Here is a 22,718-nt window from a genome sequence, read left to right on the forward strand (position 1 = left end):
ATCATTCAAAAGCCTAATCAAACACTCCTTTCATTCATGGACTAGTGAGTTTGTAGACCAATTAGTTACATCATTTCATAGCTTGTTAGACATAGATTCAAACGTAGAAACATTTCTCATACATAGTGGAGAGGTCTGGATATGGGGGAAGACACTGATAGTGTTTTGAATGATATTTTAGAATTGAAAGCAGAAAGAAAACAAATATTTGGTGACAAATCTAAAATGATTTGGTTAAGTAAACTGTTAGGATTTTGGAGTCTCAGACAGTATTTCTTTTGATGGAAAGACAAGAATATTTGTGTTTTACATAAGCTACTTGTGATGTTTAATACGAAAGGTTATCCACATTGCCAAAAAAAAAAAATTATCCAGATTCAAAATCTAGATATTCTGTTATTTTATTCGATTCGTGATGTTGTTCAAAGCTTAAAGAGAAAAAAGACATGCTTTTGTTGAAATTTCGTTCTAATTTAAATTCTGATGGAAGCTATTCAGAAGGTATTCAAATTTTGGAGTTACTCTTTTTTTTTTAGTGTTTTGGAAATGAATTGTTCTACACGTTGTTTTTTTAACCATGTATTGTTGGATATTTGGATATGCAACTGATCGGCAGGTGGATAAATATCCAACTGGTAAACAGGTAGATATTAATATTTTCAAATGGTATTGATTGAATAGTATCAATTCATAACAATTGATGGCGTTATTGAAATAATTTAGAAGAGAAAGACCTTTGGACTGATAGAGCTGCTATTTATAAAAGTACAATTAGCTTTTTTATCAAAAAACATTCCCACCTCTCTCTTTCTGACCACTTATTGCAAATTTGAAAATACAGGAAACGCAATGTATAAATAAATCATTCTGGCCTACAAAACACGAAGTGCAAAATCATAACTGTTATAATTACCACAAGAATTTTCCAAATTACTGAAACACTTATCATATAGCCTTTGTGATGCATATGGAAGGATAAACTGCTAAATTTTCCACACAAAGAAGAAAAGGATATAAAGAGTCTCCATAGGTAAATTTCCTCCAGTGTGTCGTGCATGTAAGTATTGGTAAACATATCACAATAAATCCCGCGAGGATCCAGGTTAGAATAGGTCCTCAGTGCCCCTTGCCTTTCGTACATGTAAGAGGCGACTAAATGGGACGGTCCTTCGGATGAGACCGCAAAAACCGAGGTCTCAATAAACATCCCTCCATGCTCAGACCGTAAGCACCGAGGATAGGCCTAACTTTTGCAGCCTTTTATCGGCAATGGTGACGTCTCCATATGAGTGAAATATTCTCTCTAGGAACGTTAAACAACATACAACATATCACCATTCTTCACTATAACTGCTGTATTTTTGACACGCTTGAATATTTGATGTAAGATATCCTTGAAATGACTTAACTTTGAATAATTTTTTTCCAACTGAAGTAAGAGTTTCATGAGATTGATTAATGTTCGTTTTCTTTAACTTTCATTTTGGAAAAAACAAAAAAGTAAATGTATAAAGCCTTTTTTTTGTTTTACAAAAATTCTTATTCGATGTTTAAAAACGTATTACATATAGTCACCTTAAAATGACAAGGATTCGTCAATACAAGGAATTGAAGCCTGGGTTTTCCTCGATGAATTTTTCAAAAGTAACAAACTGCCAACTGTTATGATCTTGCTGTCTACATCAACAGGTGTATTGTTGCTGATAATCTTCTTTGTCTGCCAGTCGAGTCCTGTCCATACGCAGAAGAATGTAAGGTACCTACTATACTAAATACCTCAAACAAAATTTACATAATGAAAACATATATTTTCAGTGACATCATTTTACAACAAGACATAAATTAACCTCCTATATTTCAGTTGCTTCTCATTTATTCATACCGATCAAAGAAGTCACAGTACGTTAGAGGATACTTGTTTTGAAATCATCGACAACACAGCAAACACTATGTATACAGGTATGTCATACTCATTATGAATTATACCAATTACTGAGAATGCATTACATGACAACAACAGGAACAAGAGCATAGTTCTGCGTTGATATATGTTTCAATTTACATATATACAGGTATATTTCTATATATGGGGAAGTCTTCTTGCTCATATGACGACATGCAGTTAGAGGAAATAATTTTTTTTATATCATTCATGATGACCACCAGCGGCCATTGTGTTAGACAATGATGACGATGTCCATCGATATAGCATCGATAAGTTACAGCAATTCTACAAACGACCAAAATTAATTTATTTTCAAGGTAAGACTTGAATCTCTTTGTTTTGATAAATTAAACTGAGAATTGCAGAAATACGTATGGCTAAAGTGAAGAAAACAAAATATTTGTCTGGCTTTACGTCAATTGTCTTTAAAAATTTCAGAATGTTTTCCTGTCAATTGTCCAAGTACCAGTGAGAACAAAATGAATGGTGAACATTTACAACAGCTCAATAAGTAGATACTACTTTGCTGTAGATGTTGTCTTTGAGAATAAGAAGTTTCTTAACGATGAACATTTTATCATTTTAGAGACTGAGGCGATAATTATGTCCGCATTTCCCGAACCAAAGATGGACATTTTTCGACAAGGTGTTTACGAGATTCCTACATCTCACTGTAACATGAAACAATGCATGTATCAACTATAAAACTGTTCTACAGAAGATGCGGGCAATGATTTGAATAAGTATCATATTTCAAAATATCAATATCCCGAAGGAAAGAACGCTTAATATGTTTTTAGATATTGACAACATATATAATCTACCGAACGACCAATTGACCGACAGGTGCAAAGCAATATGTCTCTCTTTCTTGAAAGGGCGATAAAAATGGAAAGTGACTAGACTCTCCGCAGAAAGTAGTAGTCTTTGATATTGCGTCTTCCTTCTGTTGAAGCTAAAAAGTCCACTGAATCACAGTAGCGATACTGGCAATCTCTAAAAGATGCATATTTAGTACATGCATATTCAACTTTTTACCTATGAAGAAGTGAACATGACGAAAAGTGATCAATCTTATACAGAATACAAAATAAAGAGTGGTACAAACACTGATCCCTTGCAAACTAAAGGTCGAATCATGCGCTCAGGAGGAATAAGCATCCCCTTATAAAAGGGCACACCCACCGTGAGTTCTACATGTACATCTTGATCTGGTAAGCAGCGTAATCTGTAGCAACAACCAGTATGTAACAAATAACCTAAGAATTGCTATGAAACACTTTTTACCATATTTCATCTAATGACAGGTTGTATTTGTAAATCAGACCATTCTAACGACCACATAGTTTGCGAAATACTGACTTTTAGCCAGACTGTTCAAACTCCTGTAACATCAACGTATTTGTTAGTAGCCTGTCTTGATTTGAAATTTGATCATACGCAGAACATGTTCTTGCATATCGAATCAGTTGAGAGACATAAACACCATATATATGTGATAATAGAATTTTGCTACTTAAATATGGGAAATTGAATATCGAGAAACTGAATTCATCCCATTTGTCATAAACTGGAATTGTTAGTTTGCCGTCAATGAAGATCCAAATCTGTAGCAGATGTGGAAGACTTTGTTGTCTTTTTTAAATGATTATTGTTAATAGATAAAACGTCGTCGATATATTCTAATGTCTAGTTGAAGTCCACGGCAAGAATTTTTCTTTTGTAGAAGTGTTTGGATAAATTTTGTCTCATAAAAATACGAAAAAGTCCGTTTAATCAAAGATTGTAAAGAGAGTATCTGGGATGTTTACATTGAGTAACCCAAATTTTCAAAATGGCAAACATGAAAACTCTGGAGTACATATATAAGTACTCTCATCAATGAGTACACAACACATATCACTGATTGTAAAGAGAGAAATTAAAAAAAAAATGTCCGTCATTTACAATTCTTTGAGCAAGTAGAATGATATCGTCATGGATAGAATTCTTTATTTAGGTTTTAGATATGAATTACATGATTCTGGACGTTGTTGATTCTATATTTGTACCCCATGTGGATTGTGTCAGTTTCACTGTATTTGATTTTCATACAATTTCGGTAATACTGATCCATTTTTATGATACAATTGACACATTAAATCCTGACCATTATTGTGCCAATATCCAAGATTTTAAAAATGGGAAGTGATTTTATTTTGCAAGTGCCTAGACAAGGGTTTGGCATTAAAATCCCTCCGCAGCATTTGACCATGGAGTCAGTACATTAAAACCCAGGAAAACTTTGAAATACTGATAAGACAATTAAATGACTGATATAACGGTTTTTGTTCTTAAGATTAGCCCTGGATATCCCACGATATAGGAAGCACAGAGTATAGGGAGGTCCTTGATTCATAACGTCAATTAAGAAATACATGGAGAAATTAGTATACATGATATTGATTTAGTAAAGTATGTTATTGAATGATACTGACATATTTGTTTTCAAATAGTTTGGAGTAGTAAAGGGTAAAAGAAATTGGTGTTACCAGCCTTCCATCTTCACATCAGAACCGGAAAATAAAGTATAAAGATGCACGTAATTAAGTTAAATTCATTTTAAAGTGCATTGATGATTAATGCACTGTCATGATCTTTATACTCCCCCTCTCTGTTATCATCTCAATGAGTCTATTTTGTATTTTATGATATATATTCAATCACTAGAACCGCATTTTGCATGTAACAATATTTAATGCAGATTCCATTTGGATGATGGGGGATGTTAAACCATGGAAAACATATTTTATCCCTAAATATAGAGACTTTGAAATCATCAATCAAAGAAAAGAGTATATACTATGAAATATAGCATTTTCATTGTCATTCATCTTGGGCTTATACGAGTTTGTTTATAAAGTAAACCGGAAATTAAACAATAATGAACACGAAGGCATGTTTTGCTTTTTCCGAAATCAAATTTTCATTTCGTATACACAGTAAAATATAATTTCTATCCTTCGTAATCATATACTAATCTTAGTTACAAAAGATGCCATGAAGTGTCTTTGAAAGTTGTATACTAAGAGTGACGTAAATTTAAGACAGAAATTACAATGTGTTACTGGTGCACTTCATCCTGGCCAAATTATCTTGGTTTAGAGTTTTGACATGGTACTTTGTCAGAAATAAACTTTGTGTCAAGTATAACCTTCGAACATTTATTCATTGTGTAACAGCTAGGCCAGTGATCATGGAATGTACTTTTTCATACCCCTACCCCTAAAGATGTCATTGACACTAAATATATTGACGTCTTGAGGTTGAAGTTCAGAAGTAAGATTGTCAAAGACTATGTCACCGGCATTGGTGACATCTCCATATGAGTGAAATATTCTCGAAAGAGACTTTAAACAATATCAAACCAATCAATCAATCAATAAAGACAACGTCATTTTTAGAGATTTAGTTCTACCACTAGGTCAGTGACGATTAGATTCGGTTTGTGTTCCCCCTTTTCCTAGGATCTTTTCAACTCTAAATTTATTAACAAGTTGTCAAGTAGTTTGGAAAAAGAATTAAGAATGTTTAGAAGTTGACGACACGTCACCTACAATGCACTTTAACTGACAAACAGGTACATGTATATTCAAGTAACCTAATAGTGGTAAGTCATATTTTCACCCTATCATACATTGAATTACGTGAGTCTGAATAGTCCTGATTTATTTGAAAGTTTCTCCATCAAAGTATGTATACTTTCTCTAACTCTTCAGACCAAAACAAAGCAATCGAAGTCAACGTGATCATTATTATTTTATTAATGCACATGTACAATAGGATGTCTATTTACAACTCTACTTTCTTTTCCACGAAGTTCAGGGGAACTGCATACTTTACGTATAGGAGAACCAATTATGTTGAATAGAATGGTCTGCTAAAATCCATTACGCCTCAAATCAGTGAAAAATCAACATATCAATTACATGTACAAAGCATAGATTTATTATACATATTCTCTGATCATTGTTTTATTGTAAAGCGGTGCTCTTGTTGTCTAAAATGATAAACGGTTTAGAAATTGAAGCTACGAACGTCTTAGTACATTAATTAGTTCTCATTGATTGAAGGATATCCATAAAGAATGTTTAATCATTATGTTTAGGATTTTGTAAGTAAAACTATGCACAACTAGCTAATAATATTGAAATACTGGTATCAATTCAATACACGTTATCGCGGCGTTTTTGCAAAATAACTTTACTACTTAGAAATGCTTTTCACAAATATAGGGAATTACCCTATTCAAAGAAAATAACATCTATTACAAAAGTCAAGTTGCAGTTAGTGTGATGAAAGTGATTACCAGGAAATTCAAATACGACATGAAATAAAAGTCACTTCAATGAACAAATTTTGTCACTATTCGAAATTTGCATCTACCACTCGGTTGATAAACCGTTAAATGTTTCACTGTAAGAGTGCATTTTTATCAATGCTATCCATGGAGAAGACCTCCTCTGTGTATCGTAAGTATATATATTCACATCATTACGCATTACTCTTGTTTTATTTGAACGCGTGTCGTATAGCAATGATATATGTAGTATATATTCACGTGATGAAATGGTAAATTGCAAACTATGACAAGTAGTGCCGATACGTAAAACTAATATTTCTACACGGGTTGATATATCAACACTGTCGTCATTCACGTAACATTGGATAGTGCCACTGGCACTTTTTAAAAAGTAAAACGGTACTAATAGGCACACCAGATGCGCATTTCGACAAATAATGTTTCTTCAGTAATGCTCAAGCCGAAATATTGGAAATCCGATATAACAATAAACTTGTAAGAACTAAAAAGAAAAACAGAGTGCCAAAGACTGGAGTCAAATTCATCTAAGGATCAGAGCTATATAATGAATTGGAGTGTAACTACGATATGAAAGTGAATTAACGAATAGTAATCACTCTCTTAACCCCTATAAGTAATACAAAAATAGAGAGTTGGGAAAACACGGATTCAATTTTCCACGCTTACTTTATCAATTAGCGTATTTGGAATAATATAAACAGCACATTACTAATTAAACAGGTGTATTGTTACTGATCGTCTTCATTGTTTGTCTGGCGCTTCCTGTTCACACACAGAATCATGTAAGGTACGGACTATATGTATATCAAACGATTGCATTATGCTTTTTCGATACTTATAATAACGAATCATTATATTAAAAAATAAATTCCTCCAAGAGAGCATATATTTTTTTTTGTTTAAAGAACACTGTTTCATACATTTGCTTTGTAATGTAGACAATAGCTATTGCAATATTTCAGTTGTTTCTCGTTTATTCACACCGATACCAATAGTCCCATGACGTTAGAGGATACTTGTTTTGAAATCAGCAATAACACAGCAAAGACTATGTATACAGGTATGTCATACTTATGATAAAGAGATTAACAGTTACTGAGAATACATTGCATAACAACATGAACAAAACATACCATTGCTTTGATAAGCATTTGAATATGCTTATTTACAGGTATATTTTTATACATGGGGAAGTCATCATGCATATACAAAGGCACGCAATTGGAAGAAATCAAAAAGTATATTGTTCAGGACTCCCACCAGCGGTCATTGTGTAGAACAATGATGACGATGTCCATCGATACAACACAATGCAAAGAAATCATTGATAAATTACAGCATATCTGCAAACAACCAAAATCAATTTATTTTCAAGGTAACTTTTGTTCAATTGCATACATTTGTATGACTTAAATGAAGAAAACATAACAAAAATATATTAATATGATCTTACGTCAAAGATTTATTGATGATTTCAGATTGTTTTCCTGTCAACTGCCCAAGTACCAGTGAGAACAAAATCAATGGTGAACTTTTAAAACCGTTTCATAAGTAGAAAATACGTTCATGTAATGTTTTCTTTAAAAGCCATAAGTTCTTAAACGATGAGCTTATCATGTTTATAGAGACTGAAGCGATAATTATGTCCGGATTTCCCGAGCCAAAGGTGGTCGATATTGGACAAGACGTTTACGAAATTCCTACATCGTATTGCAACATGAAACAATGTAAAGTAGAGAACTGCTCTACGGGAGAAATAAAGAGAGGGATTCCAAAAAATGGTACGGGTCAATAAACATCAGCATAGATATGTAATGAAGTCGTCTGGGAAAATTGGGAATATATGTTGTGGGCGTTTTGTAAGCTTTATGTCTGGGAACGTAGTCATGGAAATACGGATAAACTTCGGTTTTATATACAACTACCTACCAACATATATAAATTGGCACTGTAGCTACTAAACTAGATAACTAAATAGTTGACATGGTATTCTACTCATAATGTTTCAATAGTTAAATAACATCATTTTAATAGAAAAAAACAACAACTTCCCAGCATATATAAAAACGTATTGTTATGGAATAAACTGAGTGAACCATATCCAGTCAGCTAATCCACAGATAAAGGTACGTAAATCGGCATGCTACAAAGTGGCAATGCAGCAAGCCACAGGAGAGGAATTGGAAACCTATCCTTCATGATTGATATATAACACCCAATGCCTTCAATTTCCGGCATAGATACAAGTCCTCTAAATGATTTGAATTCTTGTATTTTCTTGAAGGATTTGATAGTTATAAGAATGGCGAAGTTATTTCATTACTAATGTAATGGGTTATATTGGCTTTGTGATTCTTTTCCAGATACATAATGCATTGGGTATTGTCAGCTTTCCTAGAAATTAACAAGCTCTTTTCATGTATCATGTCATTGCTTTAAGTAACTGCATTGAGCGTTGCAATTGAGTAGTAGAAAAATAACATATCTCTATTATCATAGTAACGATTGTATTTTAAAAACAAAGTTATTAGTACAATTTACAGAGAAGATATACATGATTTTCTGAATGTATCTTGTCAATACCTCACAGTTAATGCATTGTTTTTTCCTCTATTTGATCTTTCTTGTCAAAGTAGATAGTGCAAGTTATTCTTATACTAAATCTAAGTACAGGACTTTCTGATAACAGTGTATACTGTTTGTAACAGGGCGCTGATACTGGATACACTTACGAACATTTGTATTTAACTGCAATTGTTGTTCTCTCTGAAATTCAAGGTGATCTGTTAGGATTTCATAGATGCGATGATGGGACCTTATTCTAGTTTTAAAAAAATAATATTGTAAAAGTACATAATTTGGATGTATCCATTATCATTGATTGAGGCTTAACTTTAGGATAGAAATAATTCTTGATTCTCTTCTAATAATAGATAACACAGAACCACCCAGACAAAAGAAGTGTATGTTTTACGTCATTGGAAGTGCGGCTGGCGGATTGCTTGTTGGAATTCTATCCACATCCATTGTATGCCTCTTCGTGAACAAATGTAAACGAAACTACAGGTCTGAGTTTTATTTACGTGGTATTCCACATCCATTTACACACCATGAAGTGAACTATACAATATATTCTGTCTTTAAAAACTTTTTAAACAAATTTCTGTATGACAGGTATTTTCTGCGGTTGTAAATATTTGCTATTTGATCTGTACTTAGTAGCAACTTATATTCTGCGTTTCCACTTTCTGTGGTTGCATTAAACCTACATTTAGCTGTATGCATGTACATATATTTTGCGATTGTAATCTTTTGTGAATATATCCTATCGGTAAAAAATGACAACCCCAGAAGATACCTGTTTTTCGGTAGAATATATTTGAACACACACACACACACACACACACACACACACACACACACACACACACACACACACACACACACACACACACACACACACACACACACACTCTCTCTCTCTCTCTCTCTCTCTCTCTCTCTCTCTCTCTCTCAGGATGCTAGAAATTATGAACGAAATATACTGTATTTCTTGTTTTCTATTTTTCAGAAATGTGGGCGATGTATCCTTTTCTACTCAAAATGTTCTATTAACTGAGACGGAACGGAAAACATCGATTCACTCCAAAGAGAGAGATCCTGTATATCACGACATCACCAACATCCGGGTTAGTTACTGGTCATTTAGTAATACTATTCCATTCTAAATTGATTTTTAACACAAACCTTTACTATCAAAAGGAACTAATTCTGAAGAGGAAGAATATGAAATAGATATGTATTTTGGAAAGAAAAATTACTTTTACCAAAGTTACTCATTTCATGCATGGTTAGACTTTTATGTTCATTGCTTTGCACTACTAATATATAAATGAGATTGTGCAATGTATACATACTACATATGTTATGACAAAATTAATATAAAAAACAAAATATTCCCACAGGGTCACTCAAAAGCTAAAGCTATTGTACATAGCGTCAGCAATGCATTTTCCGATGATCAACCCGAACAGCGTTATAGTGAAAGTCCAAAAAGTAGTTCAAGTGTGCAAGAGAACGGAAGTATATCGCCACAACTATCACCAAAGAATGCGGAAAGGGGATCTAAAGAATCAGTGAATGGTGAGAAAGCTCAGGTTTATCACACCTTGAACAGGGATTATAGGGACAATTCTAGGAATCTGGACGTTTTCAGTTGTGTAACGACAGTTGCGAACTATCCAGAAAGCTGCAAGAAGTCAGAAACAGTTCTGGATACTAAGAGTAAACAACATTCAACATACGAAAGTCCTGTCCAAATGAGTCATATCAAAAGAATTCAAACTGACAAACCTGAAGCAATTGATTTGTTTGATGATAGAGTGGAAAAATTGCAAGAAGTAAAAGTCACCTTAGAAGATTCACCTCAGGTGTACCACACTCTTCAGAAGGAGGAGGGTTGTGATGCCGAGAAAATGGTCACATGCACAGACAGCGATCAGGACATTCATGATCAGTCAGTTGATTCAAATAGTTATGATTCTCAAATGGAATAGTATGCAATTTCAATAACGTTACGAAACAGAAAAATCCTCTCACTGATTCATTATGCCCTCTGAGTTGACGGTAATTCATTCATTCATGATAATTGTGTAATGTATCACATGCACCACATATGTGATACATTACACAATTTTCATGTATTAATAAATTTTGGCAGTAAAAATATCAGTAATTTTCAGAACTTATCAGTATTCACAACACAATAAAAGTGATTATCAGCAAAAAATGACACTGTCCGTACATTTTCCATCCAATAGTGTAAATGGATACACAGGTATTCATGGACACTACCACATAAGTAATTGCAGTTTGTATTTCATTTTATTTTTTATTTGATTTTGTTTTGTTGATGCTCAATCTTTTATGTACAATATTGGTTTGATATGTCTTTATATTTTGACAATGCATTAAACATTTTATCCCATTTCTCGCTTTGTATATTCAACACACTGATGGAATAACATTTCATTCTATGTATGAAAAGGTTGAGATAACGACTCATAACTCCTATAAGGACTACAAATTACGAGTTTTCAAACACGGGTCCCTAGATATACCAGAGGTGAAATCAGTTCTTAGGAGAAGTAAGTATCCTCAGTCAACCGGTCAAATCCACCGTGAAACCTATATCTCGATCAGGTAAACAGACTAATCCGTTGTCAGAATCAGTGTTCCAAAAAGCGGCCTAACAATTGGTATGAAACACTTTATGTATGTGAAGGGATTGAGGAGTTCACAGAACAACTTTAGTCCAGTTGGACATGTCATTGCTGGTGATGTTGATATAGTTGAAAAAGAGGACCTCAAATCACTCATTTTAAAAGGTCCTAAATACAAAGAACCTCAATCTTTCAATTGGCGACAGAACTTTGTCTCTTTTGTGAATTCTGACGAAGATTATGACAGACGATCGGCTACATATGAAAAAAGAAGAACTTGATACATTGTCAGAATAGATTAAAAGTGTAAGAGGAATATTAAAGTCCATCGTCAACTTCTCATATTTATGTAGCAATATTCCATTATCTCTTTCATATGGTGTTTATATACCTCAATTGATTCGATACGCAGGAGCTTGTTGTGCGTATGATCAGTTAAATCGAGGCAGGCTACTGCCAAAAAAGTAGAAGATGCAGGGGTTTCAACAGTCTGGTTGAGAATAAGCATTTCGCAAATTCTACGGTCGTTATAACAATCTAATTTGCCAATACAGTACCCGCAACGTTAATCTTGACTTGATAAACAATAGAACACGATGCACGCACGATACGATAGGGTACATGTGTAACGTATTTACCTAACAAATGATTAGAAAATCATATGAGGTCGCTTAGGTTTCCTTCCTAAGAAATTAAGTTCAATTATAATACACTTACTGTTACGTATCTATCTTCGTTGCAGACGAACAGGACCAATAACATTAACGTTAATAAATAAACCAGGATAGGCTAACTGACTAAAGCCCGGAATAATATTTCCCTTGGTCCTACTTGGATGATCATTAAACAAACCATGAGCTAAAATAAAACATAATGAGACTAATCAATGCGAGAAATCACAAATATAACTTAACAATTCTATTGTTTTCCGACAGTCTGCAGCCACCTAATCTAAGCTCTCTACCGTCCTATCACCCGGGAAAGTCACCGAGACACTATCCCTGATACAAGTCACTAAGACACAATTGTAAAGTCACAAAGGACCAAGGGTAGGAACTGAGTGACCTAGCTAAAAATTACGTTGCTTGTCCTGAGTACCAACTCAATACTACCAGTCAAAAGATCTCAATCGAGTTCGAGTACCAACAGACTAACTGAAGATGAAAGGACTGTTCTATTTATACCCTTTGGTCTTAGGTTGATCAACAATGATTGACTACTTAAGATTATGATTGGATGGCTAAACAATGCTGATTGGATAAGAATTACACCATCTAATTGGTCTATCATTAAGTGTGTTTCAATTCACTCTACAATAGTTCATCACACATGCGTGATACGATATGATAATAGTAAACCTGATCAACCTGATAAACGCAAAACACAATAAACGATCTTCACGATAAACGCCAAATCTGATAAATGATCATCACGATAGAAACGCAAAGCGGGTTAAACGGAAAACCTCATAGAAATGTAGTTTTAGAAACAATTTAGACAGAAAGAAATTTTGATTGATTCAACATAATAACATTATGTTGTTAATAATATTAAAGGATTTCAATACACATTACATACGTAACACGTATATCCAAAAGCTAATTGGAAGGTAATGTATGTGTTTGCATAAATAATGCCAATATTTTGTGTGCAATTGTTTGTATTCAACAGTGTTGTTTGCAAAGATCATTAATTCTTTCTTCAGTCGCAACTGAGAATTTTGATTGAATATGAGCATTGACTTCAACATGAAATTTTCACCACTAGTAGAATGAAATTCCTCATCGTACACCGAAGTATATAAACATTAGCAAATTAATTCTTACCAGTGGAAATATCGTAAGTTGGAAAGGCATTTATTAATTTGAAGGCAAACGGATATTTTATTTGTTTACGCATATACTGCAAGTAGATAAAGATCCGCACAAGCGTAGGAAATTGAATTTGAGTTGACGATTTTGAGGAATTCATATATGAAGTTTTAAAGTGCAGACAAAACTTGCAGACTACAATCACTACAGTGAAAACTGGAGCATTCATCCGTTGTTTGTTTTAAAATGCTGCATTCTTTTTTTTTTTTTTTTTTAATTCTGTTGACTGTGTAATGTAGGTTTCGGAACCGGGGTGTGTATGATAAAGCCCCTACCCCTTTTGCAAAACGTATATCAATCAACGACTTAGCCGCCTTTCCCACTTTTGTTACAACCCCTTTTTTACTTCGTACATTAATCATCGAAACTAGTTCGCTTCCTTCCGATACAAGTACATGTAAATTGATACGACTAAGTGGATCTACAGGGGTGTGAAATTATAACTCCAACAATATTTAATTGATTTGTAGAGAGAGAGAGAGAGAGAGAGAGAGAGAGAGAGAGAGAGAGAGAGAGGGAGAGGTTGGGTGAGTTTTAATGCAAAATACAAACTGTTAAGATTTTCAGAACTGGATAATTCTCTCTCTCTCTCTCTCTCTCTCTCTCTCTCTCTCTCTCTCTCTCTCTCTCTCTCTCTCCGTCTCTATTTCTGTGTCACCAATAGTCGTGAGAGTATGCTTATAGGAGCGTAACCATATTTTCCATTTTACATGCAATTACTTTAGCCAAAAGCAAATTCCAACCTCGTCTATGTCGTCGTAAAATTTTCTCTAGACTTGCAATATAAAATTCGAATATGGCATTTCATGTGTATGTTGGAATTTCTTTGAAATGATTGGAAATATTTGAATATCGATAACATAATGTTATGGCATTACAATGGGGTATTCTAAATTTGCACATTGAAAAAAAAATGTAAATAATTTTTTTAATCCACGGCTGTATCTATCTTCATACGTTAGACATTCCTACACTATGAGTCATAAGTAATTGGAACACATTTATTGAAATTGATATCTTAATAACAAAACATGAATAAATAATTTTAAAAAGAATAAAGAAAACTCGGCTTTTTATCAATTCGCACTTTTGAAACGCTTCAAAGGTTTTGTGTTTAGTATGTAAAAAAAAATCAAATAATCATCAAAACTGGCAAACAAAAAAATGTATGTACAACCCATGTAAGAAATTTCCAGTATCTATCCGTACGACTATTGGCACATGGTATAGGTGTATGTACAAGAAAAAAACATCGATGGCAGCTGAGTCGTGATCAGTTGAGCAGACTTTTGGGAGATGCAACACCCTTGCACCCTTTTAAAACTGTGAAATGCAATGTCCCTGAGAATGTTTGCTATCAAACACGGATGATACACGGAATCAGATTCAAGGACGAGCACAAGTTCAGTAGTTGGTACAGATGGAAAAAATCGGAAGAAAAACAGCCATTATCAAAAGATATATTATAAACAATTGACTGATTGTTTTTAAATCGGAACTTCCTATTCCTCTGTTAGAGTTAATTACAAATAATGGTTTCTAGACAAGCAACTGTTCATGAACTTCAGATGAAGGAGCTTTCAGATTTACTGTCCTCGGTTTGCTCGGCAAACAACTGCCTACTTTCCAGACTACTTAGAATGATATTGTGATAAATTTTCATCCTCTCTGGACAGACAAGTAGCTCTTCTTCTGCCTAAAAATTGCCAGCTTCATGTTCTCCTTCAAATGTAATGTATTTCCACGATTCCTAAAAATAGCTTCTTTAACAAAACGAATAAAGCTTTCGGAGAGTATCGTACTTTTTCCATTAGATTTAATATACGATCCCGATAGTTTCCGAAGCTACACGATCAACGATTTTCACAATAAACAGAAAACCTGAAACACGCAAAACACAATAGACCTGAAAATCGCAAAACACGATATGATAGGATACAAGCAGGGTAAGATAGGATACACGCACGATAGGAATGTCAAGAAAAACGTTGCGGGTACTGTGAAACCTATCGTTGGGTAAATTACTGTCTGACTAGTTTCATACCGCTTGTGAGGCCGTTCTTGGCACACTGATTTTGACTACGAATAGAATGACACACTGATTTTTACTACGGACAATTCCGTGTATTGGATCAAGAAATAGGGCTCACGGCGGGTGTGACTGGTCGACAGGGAATGCTTACTCCTCCTAGGCACCTGATCCCACCTCTGATATGTCCAGGGGTCCGTGTTTGCACAACTCTCTTATTTTGTATTGCTTAGAGGAGTTATGAGATTGTTCGTTATCTCCGCTTTTCATTTAGCGCCTTATATAAAACACATTACTCTAAGGCGCTTTGTAAGAAGAGTCATAAAGTATGATAATATCTTATATCTTCAAAACTACCAAAATAAAACACTATAATCAAGATTAATAGCTAAAGTGTTTTTATGACATTATCCTGCCTTTGATAAAATTCTTGGAGTTTCATTAGCTGAAATGAATACTATATACAACGAAATTATACCTCTTATATACTAACCTAATATTTCAAATATGCCCCTTACACGTGGTTTACTGACGACATATGTGTACTATGTCATGAGAATACGTATACCCTGTCATTGGAAAGTAGTGAGCGCATAATATGGCGTCATAGGTATACGAAAACAAACGAATTAATTTTTTTTTTTTTTACAGTTTGTTGAAAAAACTTGTTTTATTGCGTTGTTGATGGTTTAAATGTTGCAGTCACTTTTTCATTGTTGAGGCCAGAGTTTTTTTTTCATTTTCTGTTTAACGGGAATTGTTTCTAAAATATTGGAGTCGATAGGATGAAATAAAAATAATAAAAAAAAAGTTCCAAAAGTATTGAGACGAGTCGATAAAAAAAATAAATTTGGAAAATGGGTGTATTTTTAAAAAAAAAATAAAATGTTAAAAAATAGAAATCCACACAATGAAAAATGTTAAGCATTTATTTGGATTCAGTGCATAACTGACAGAGTATTTAATTAGTTTCTTAGCTTCTTGGCATTCCGTGTGGAAGTTTGTTTTCCTGCAAGCAGAGATGCTTGGAATATGAGACGGACAATAGCAAAATCTTCTTAAAGTCTCCTGAATTATTCACAATTGGTCACATCTGAGTCTCCACAATAAAAGGATATTGATATCAAAAATCTGTGTTGACCCTATTAGAAAATAAAACGTTAATAAAATCAAATGAAGTAGGAAACTATATAAACCTATGTGTGTAACATCTAGTAGTGACCTTCAATTCATAGAATATATTCTTCCCCTGGGTAGCTGTGTTATTGTTGGAATCCTGATCAGACTCCAATTTATTCACCCATGCAGACATGGATTTGTATCTAAAATATGTTAATCCTAAACCTTTAAACAGAGTATACATGAGTCTTCACCAAAACACACCATGTTACCATGGAAGTGTTTCGATAGCTATTCAAAATCAGTATCGATGTGAGTGAATTATTACAATATATTTTTAACAATTTGATTAATTGATGAAGGGTTTCAAATTTAGGCCTTTGCTCGGTGCTTACGGCCATTGAGGGTTATTTAGCGTGCCACACCTACTGCGACACGGGACATCCGTTTTTAAGGACATCTCCGAGGACCCGTGACATTCATACCTGATGCCGGGCGTTTGGCGATGGAACTGTCCCTAGCTGTTTAAACGACTTAAGTCTGTCGCGGCCGGGATTCGAAACCCGGCCTTCCACATGCGGGGCGAACGCTCTAACCTCTAGGTTTTAAGTGTATGACTATATAACAATGACTTACCCAAAATCTTTTACCACGTTGACAGGTGTTAGGGGATATATTTCAGTGCTTTCACTCCCGATCCGAGATATTTTGAGGGAGACATCCTTGTCGTATTCTTCTAAGAGATCCGAAATGATGTTTAGAACGTTTGATAAAATGTCTAAAGAATGCATCATTGCAGTCAATTATTATTACTGTACATTAGAAAAGCATTAAGAATGAATAATGTTAATATGCCTTTAATCAATGTATACGTAAAATCATCGACAGGATAAATTCAATATGCATAGACACTTAGAGGGATAGTACGGAATTATATGGGGTCCTTGAAAATACATATCGGGGTCGGCTTACGTCTCGTCCAATATGATTGTTTTTTCAAGGACCTCATATTTTCTCGTAATACCCCTTTGTCTATATAACTAATAATGTCTTAACTTTGTGCCTATCGAATTTCAAGTCAAATGGTCTTAAATTGTAAACGTATACGTCACCATTTTCGCGATTTTCCGTTTATTTTTACTCGAACATTTATCAGTCCATGTCATCCGATGGGTTTTTCTCTAGGTCAGCAGCGAAATTCAGACAAGTGGGATATATTTTGTATCCATTGTACAGGATTTCAAATTGAACCTACGCTACTTCAATAAAGTTCTCTATGTATGCTCTATCTGGTTCTTTTATTCTTCAACAGCGTTGACTGTTAACAAACCCAACAATTTTGAAAATACCAAAGTCCACAAGAAAGACAGAATCTGATTGAATGCATTTTATCCAATGCCAAAGAGTGTATATGTATTCTTTTGAAGAATATCAGTGACATACATATCACCATTTATTGGTGATTTGTTAAGATTGTTTAACAATTTTATATGAGATTCAACACCTGGTAACATGATATGATAATATGGTAAAATATTTTGAAACCAAGAATTCTCAGGGAATTAGCATTTTGGGGTTATGGTAGGGGGTCGGGGATTTAAAGTACAAGCACTTTAGAAAAAAAAGTATTGGACATGAAAAAGAGGGTCGTTGTGAAGCTGATAAACATATCGCTGACAAAATGGGGGCCACAGTGCAGTCTACGTACCTGAAATAATGATAATAATAATAATGATAATCATACAGCACCTTATAAAAAACGAATTATAAGAAGAGGAATAAAACAATAAAACACAATTAAATGGAAGTCAATGTCAGTATGGCATAAGATTTTATATCTGTAAAATTATTAAAATAAAACACTATGATTAAGATCAATAGCTAAGGGTTTTGTTTTGCACTATGCTCGAATTAAAATATTAAGAATATTTAAAACTCTGCACCCCCCCCCCCAAAAAAACCCCCCAACATCCGTACGGTTTCTTCACGGATCACTAGATGTGGCCAGGGCTTAGATCAAATAAAATAATATGTGTGGTTCCGGTTACACTTCTTTGAAAAATAGGGTAGGTAATTAGGGATTTTATTTCATGTTTTAAATATGTATTCTTGTTAATGATAGATTTTAGATGGAAACACAATTTATTTTCACTTCTTTACATTTACCATTTATATATGGTGTGATATGTACCTATCAATATTGGTAGGGATCACCCTATTTTTGACAATATATATATATAGTTATTTAGATGGATATTTCAACCAGAGTACTGTTTTCAAGCCCTTGCAAGTTTTAAATCTATCCAACCTTTTAAAAAATAAGGAGAGTGTTCGCTCAGTATATTCAAACAACCTGAAATATGCACTATTGTCTATGTAAACACTCTTTAGTTCTAAGTCACTTTCTGTCTAATGTTAGATGGCCTGTAGTAAGTGTTTACAGCTTAGCATTTTAGCGGTATTTATATATTGGCTATGGATAAACTTACAGTCAAGCTTTACCTGAAGGAAAACGGGTCAAAAACCTATATGTATAGTGGTATATATTATGCACCCCTTCTCATAAAAGAAAATCTTTAAAAAAGTGTGGATCCGGGTTAGAATAGGTCCTCAGTACCCCTTGCTTGTCGTAAGAGGCGATTAAATGGGGCGGTCCTTCGGATGAGACCGCAAAAACCGAGGCCTGTGTCACAGCAGGTGTGGCACGATAAAGATCCCTCCCTGCTCAAAGGCCGTAGGCGCCGAGCATAGGCCTAAATTTTGCAGCCCTTCACCGGCAATGGTGACGTCTCCATATGAGTGAAATATTCTCGAGAGGGACGTTAAACATGAAAAAAGTGTGCATTATATTTGACAAATTACGGTAACAGATATTGGAAATAGTAAAAAAAAAGTTTAGGGTCGGGGGTAAAAAACTAGGGATAGTCGGGTAACCGCAATCACACATATATTTTTTATTTGGCCTTATCTCTGGTCATTGTTACATGTATTTACCTGGCCAAAATATCACACTGTTGTGTATAGATTTGATATACACAGGAAGTGCCTCCAGGAGATGTCTGCAAAGTTTCTTTGGCCATAGTGTTTGCATAATGGTTGTACCCCCAACAGTAGCTGACATACAGCTACAGCCCCCCTCCCCCCCCCCTCTCTCTCTCTCTCTCTCTCTCTCTCTCTCTCTCTCATTCATAGGCTCAATGAATAATTTCTATTTGTAACTAAATAGAAATTTGTAATATATAATACATATTTATATATGTAAGACTCCAAAGTGCGATGGGACTCCAAAGTGCGATGGTCACGCCAAACCCCGATGGTCTGCGCCAAACGCCGATGATGTGACAGGCCAAAGTGCGATGGTCCACACTCATGCGCCAAAGTGCGATGGTCTGACACGCCAAAGTGCGATGGTGTGACACCATTTGTGCTCCTTTGTTAGCTGACCTGTTTCTATATTCATATGAAGCAGAGTTTATTAAAAAACGTCTACGTGAGGAGAAAAAATCTCTCGCTGTGGCCTTCAATTCGACATTTAGATATATCGATGACGTTTTGTCTGTTAACAATAATAGCTTTCATTCATATGTCGATTTGATATATCCCTGTGAGCTCGAAATAAAGGACACCACAGAGTCGTCCACTTCTTCTTCATACTTAGGTATTCTATTGAAAGTAGACATTAACGGCAAACTGACAACTCAACTGTATGACAAACAGGATGATTTCAGCTTCTCCATCGTCAACTTCCCATATTTATGTAGCAATATTCCATTATCACCTGCATACGGTGTTTATATATCTCAACTGATTCGATATGCAAGAGCTCGTTCTGCGTATAGTCAGTTTTTAAATCGACATAAACTACTGACAAACAAGTTGATGGTGCAGGGGTTTCAACAGTCTCGATTTAAGTCAGCATTTCGCAAATGCTATGGTCGTTATAACGATTTAGTCCGTCAATACAACCTATCATTGAGTCAAATGCTGTCTGACGTGTTTCATACCGATTATTAAGCCGTTCTTGGCACACTGATTTTGATTGCTGATAACTCCGTTTACCTGATCGGGATATAGGGCTCACGGCGGGTGTGACCAGTCAACAGGGTATGCTTACTCCCCCTAGGCACCTGATCCCACCTCTGGTGTGTCCAGGTGTCCGTGTTTGCCCAACTATCTATTTTGTATTGCTTATAGGAGTTATGAGATTGATCACTTCGTTATTTTCACCTTGCATATAGCTTAACAGAATCAGAGTGAATCTGAAGCAATAAATCCCTCAAATTAGCAGAAAATGTCCATTCATTGTCATTCTGTTAATGATTTCTTTTCGTAATTTCCGATGTACATTGACCTTGAAGGTCACCAGTTCTGAAAAAAGGGAAAGAGAGGCACTGAATACCCTTCAGATTTGTAAACAATTTAACATGCCAGTTTTATAGAATATTAACTTACAAAGTTTCATTTCAGTGAAACAGTTAAGTAATTATTACTTTCTTACACTTACTGTTCTTCCTGTCATTCATGAAACAATGTAATATTTCAAACAAAAGAAACGTGTAGTTACTTCAGTTTCCATCTTTGTATTATAACCTCGGTCTCAGCAACCCGATTATGTTCGGCAATCATCGTTCTCATTTCGGTGCATACAACGCAATGGCGGTTTAAATACGAAACGTTCATTGAAGGTATCCTCTCAAACTCTAGTATTCCCTTGTTTATTTTGCAAATTTGTTTCCTTCAGATCTATGGGATTATATCAGTTATACCGATAGAAGTTAATTGGTGCATAATTGGATAGTTGAAAAAAACCCCGTCATTTACAGCTCGTATTGCTTTAAAGGTATACATGCCCAAGCTATATGAAGAACCGAGATGGCGGTTTTCTCGCTCGACGCATCGTCAGTCTATTGCTATGTGAATCCTTGGGTAGTACAAGTGATTTCTATTTTTCACTGTCAGATTACTTTTTTGAAAAACATGAAGACTTGTTCAATGTAGTTTTGTATTTATACAGTAAATTATAAGGAACGAAGAAGATCTCGAATTATATTATACGATATTATGTAACTTAGTGCAGTTTACGCTTATTATAATTCGCTTCGCTGCACTGCTCAAATTACATCAGCTTATCGGACACGTTTTGAAAGTTTGATCAACATTATGAAAAAGGTCCATGGGGGATATCTTTATGCGCTTTAAGTATTAATGCTGTACTAGTTGTGGTATCTAGTATCAAAAGGTCAATATGTCTTATATCTATACACGTAGTTTGTTTGCTGAGCAATATTGTATTTGTTGACGTGGAATACATCAAGACATTTTACTTTTTGTAGATATTTCCCTTTCTGACACTGCTTATTTAGGAAGTGGGAATAGAACATTTGTTATTAGAATTTTGCTCTCGAAAACAAACATCCATTTCCCGTGAAACTCTTTAAAGTTCAAAAAAGTGTTATACAGCGGTTGATTCTGATAGTAAAAATTCACAGTTAGATGCTTTCGTCGTCACGAACAGGAAGGAAAGTCCATATTTATTGTTGATGAAAAATTATTAATCTAGTGTCGAAGCTTATTGGTGCTTAACAATCAAAACTGAAGTGGTCAATCCATTTCCCAAAATGCATATTTGTTAAGTTCCGTTAGACATTCTGGCATATTACCACTCACAGTCATTTAATCTATAACATCTATATTCTGGTACCACATAACACAACTTTCCTTATGACGATATTAATTTCTCTTTTTCAAAATATCGGTTACGATATTCGCTGAATTATCCCTATATGCTAGAGCCACTGCTTTTTAACAGCCACGTACGATTTACTTCCCATTATTACGGAATGAAAGGTTTCAATTTCCTTTATGTCTTCATGATATATGCATTAATCTTTTTATGGACATCGTCAGCTAAATCAACAAATGAGACTTTTAAACAAGACTCCATTGTTTCACTAGTATGAAGTCAGATTCAGAGATGTTTACGTTTTATTTGTATCATATTGTCTACATCACTTCACAGCCTGTGTATTGATGTTTTGTAGATATAAGTGTTTAATTTACAGTATATTTGATTGTTTTACGTCCATTTAAGAATATTTCAGTCACATCAAGACTCCACAGGTTATAGGTAAAGTGTTAGACCTATCAATGGGGTGCATTACCGTAATGG

At 34.5% G+C, this 22,718-nt stretch overlaps 1 protein-coding gene and 1 long non-coding RNA gene across 2 annotated transcripts; both read left to right on the top strand.

Annotated features, from left to right (window-relative positions):
• The first annotated feature begins 882 nt into the window (after positions 1-882).
• On the top strand, positions 883-1,959 carry LOC130048281 (uncharacterized). The gene is made up of 3 exons (XR_008797132.1): positions 883-1,030; positions 1,690-1,756; positions 1,862-1,959. It is a non-coding gene; the product is annotated as an uncharacterized LOC130048281 (long non-coding RNA).
• A 3,430-nt stretch (positions 1,960-5,389) lies between these two features.
• On the top strand, positions 5,390-11,295 carry LOC125654064 (uncharacterized). Its single transcript, XM_056144860.1, has 9 exons — positions 5,390-6,456; positions 7,029-7,095; positions 7,271-7,368; positions 7,480-7,683; positions 7,787-7,834; positions 7,934-8,089; positions 9,242-9,374; positions 9,880-9,997; positions 10,274-11,295. The coding sequence occupies exons 1-9, from the start codon at positions 6,393-6,395 to the stop codon at positions 10,862-10,864; spliced, it is 1,479 nt and encodes a 492-aa protein (XP_056000835.1). The 5' UTR covers positions 5,390-6,392; the 3' UTR covers positions 10,865-11,295.
• The last annotated feature ends 11,423 nt before the right edge of the window (positions 11,296-22,718 follow it).

The sequence above is a fragment of the Ostrea edulis genome, chromosome 7 (genome assembly GCF_947568905.1).
Source record: "Ostrea edulis chromosome 7, xbOstEdul1.1, whole genome shotgun sequence".
Taxonomy (NCBI): Eukaryota; Metazoa; Mollusca; class Bivalvia; order Ostreida; family Ostreidae; genus Ostrea; species Ostrea edulis.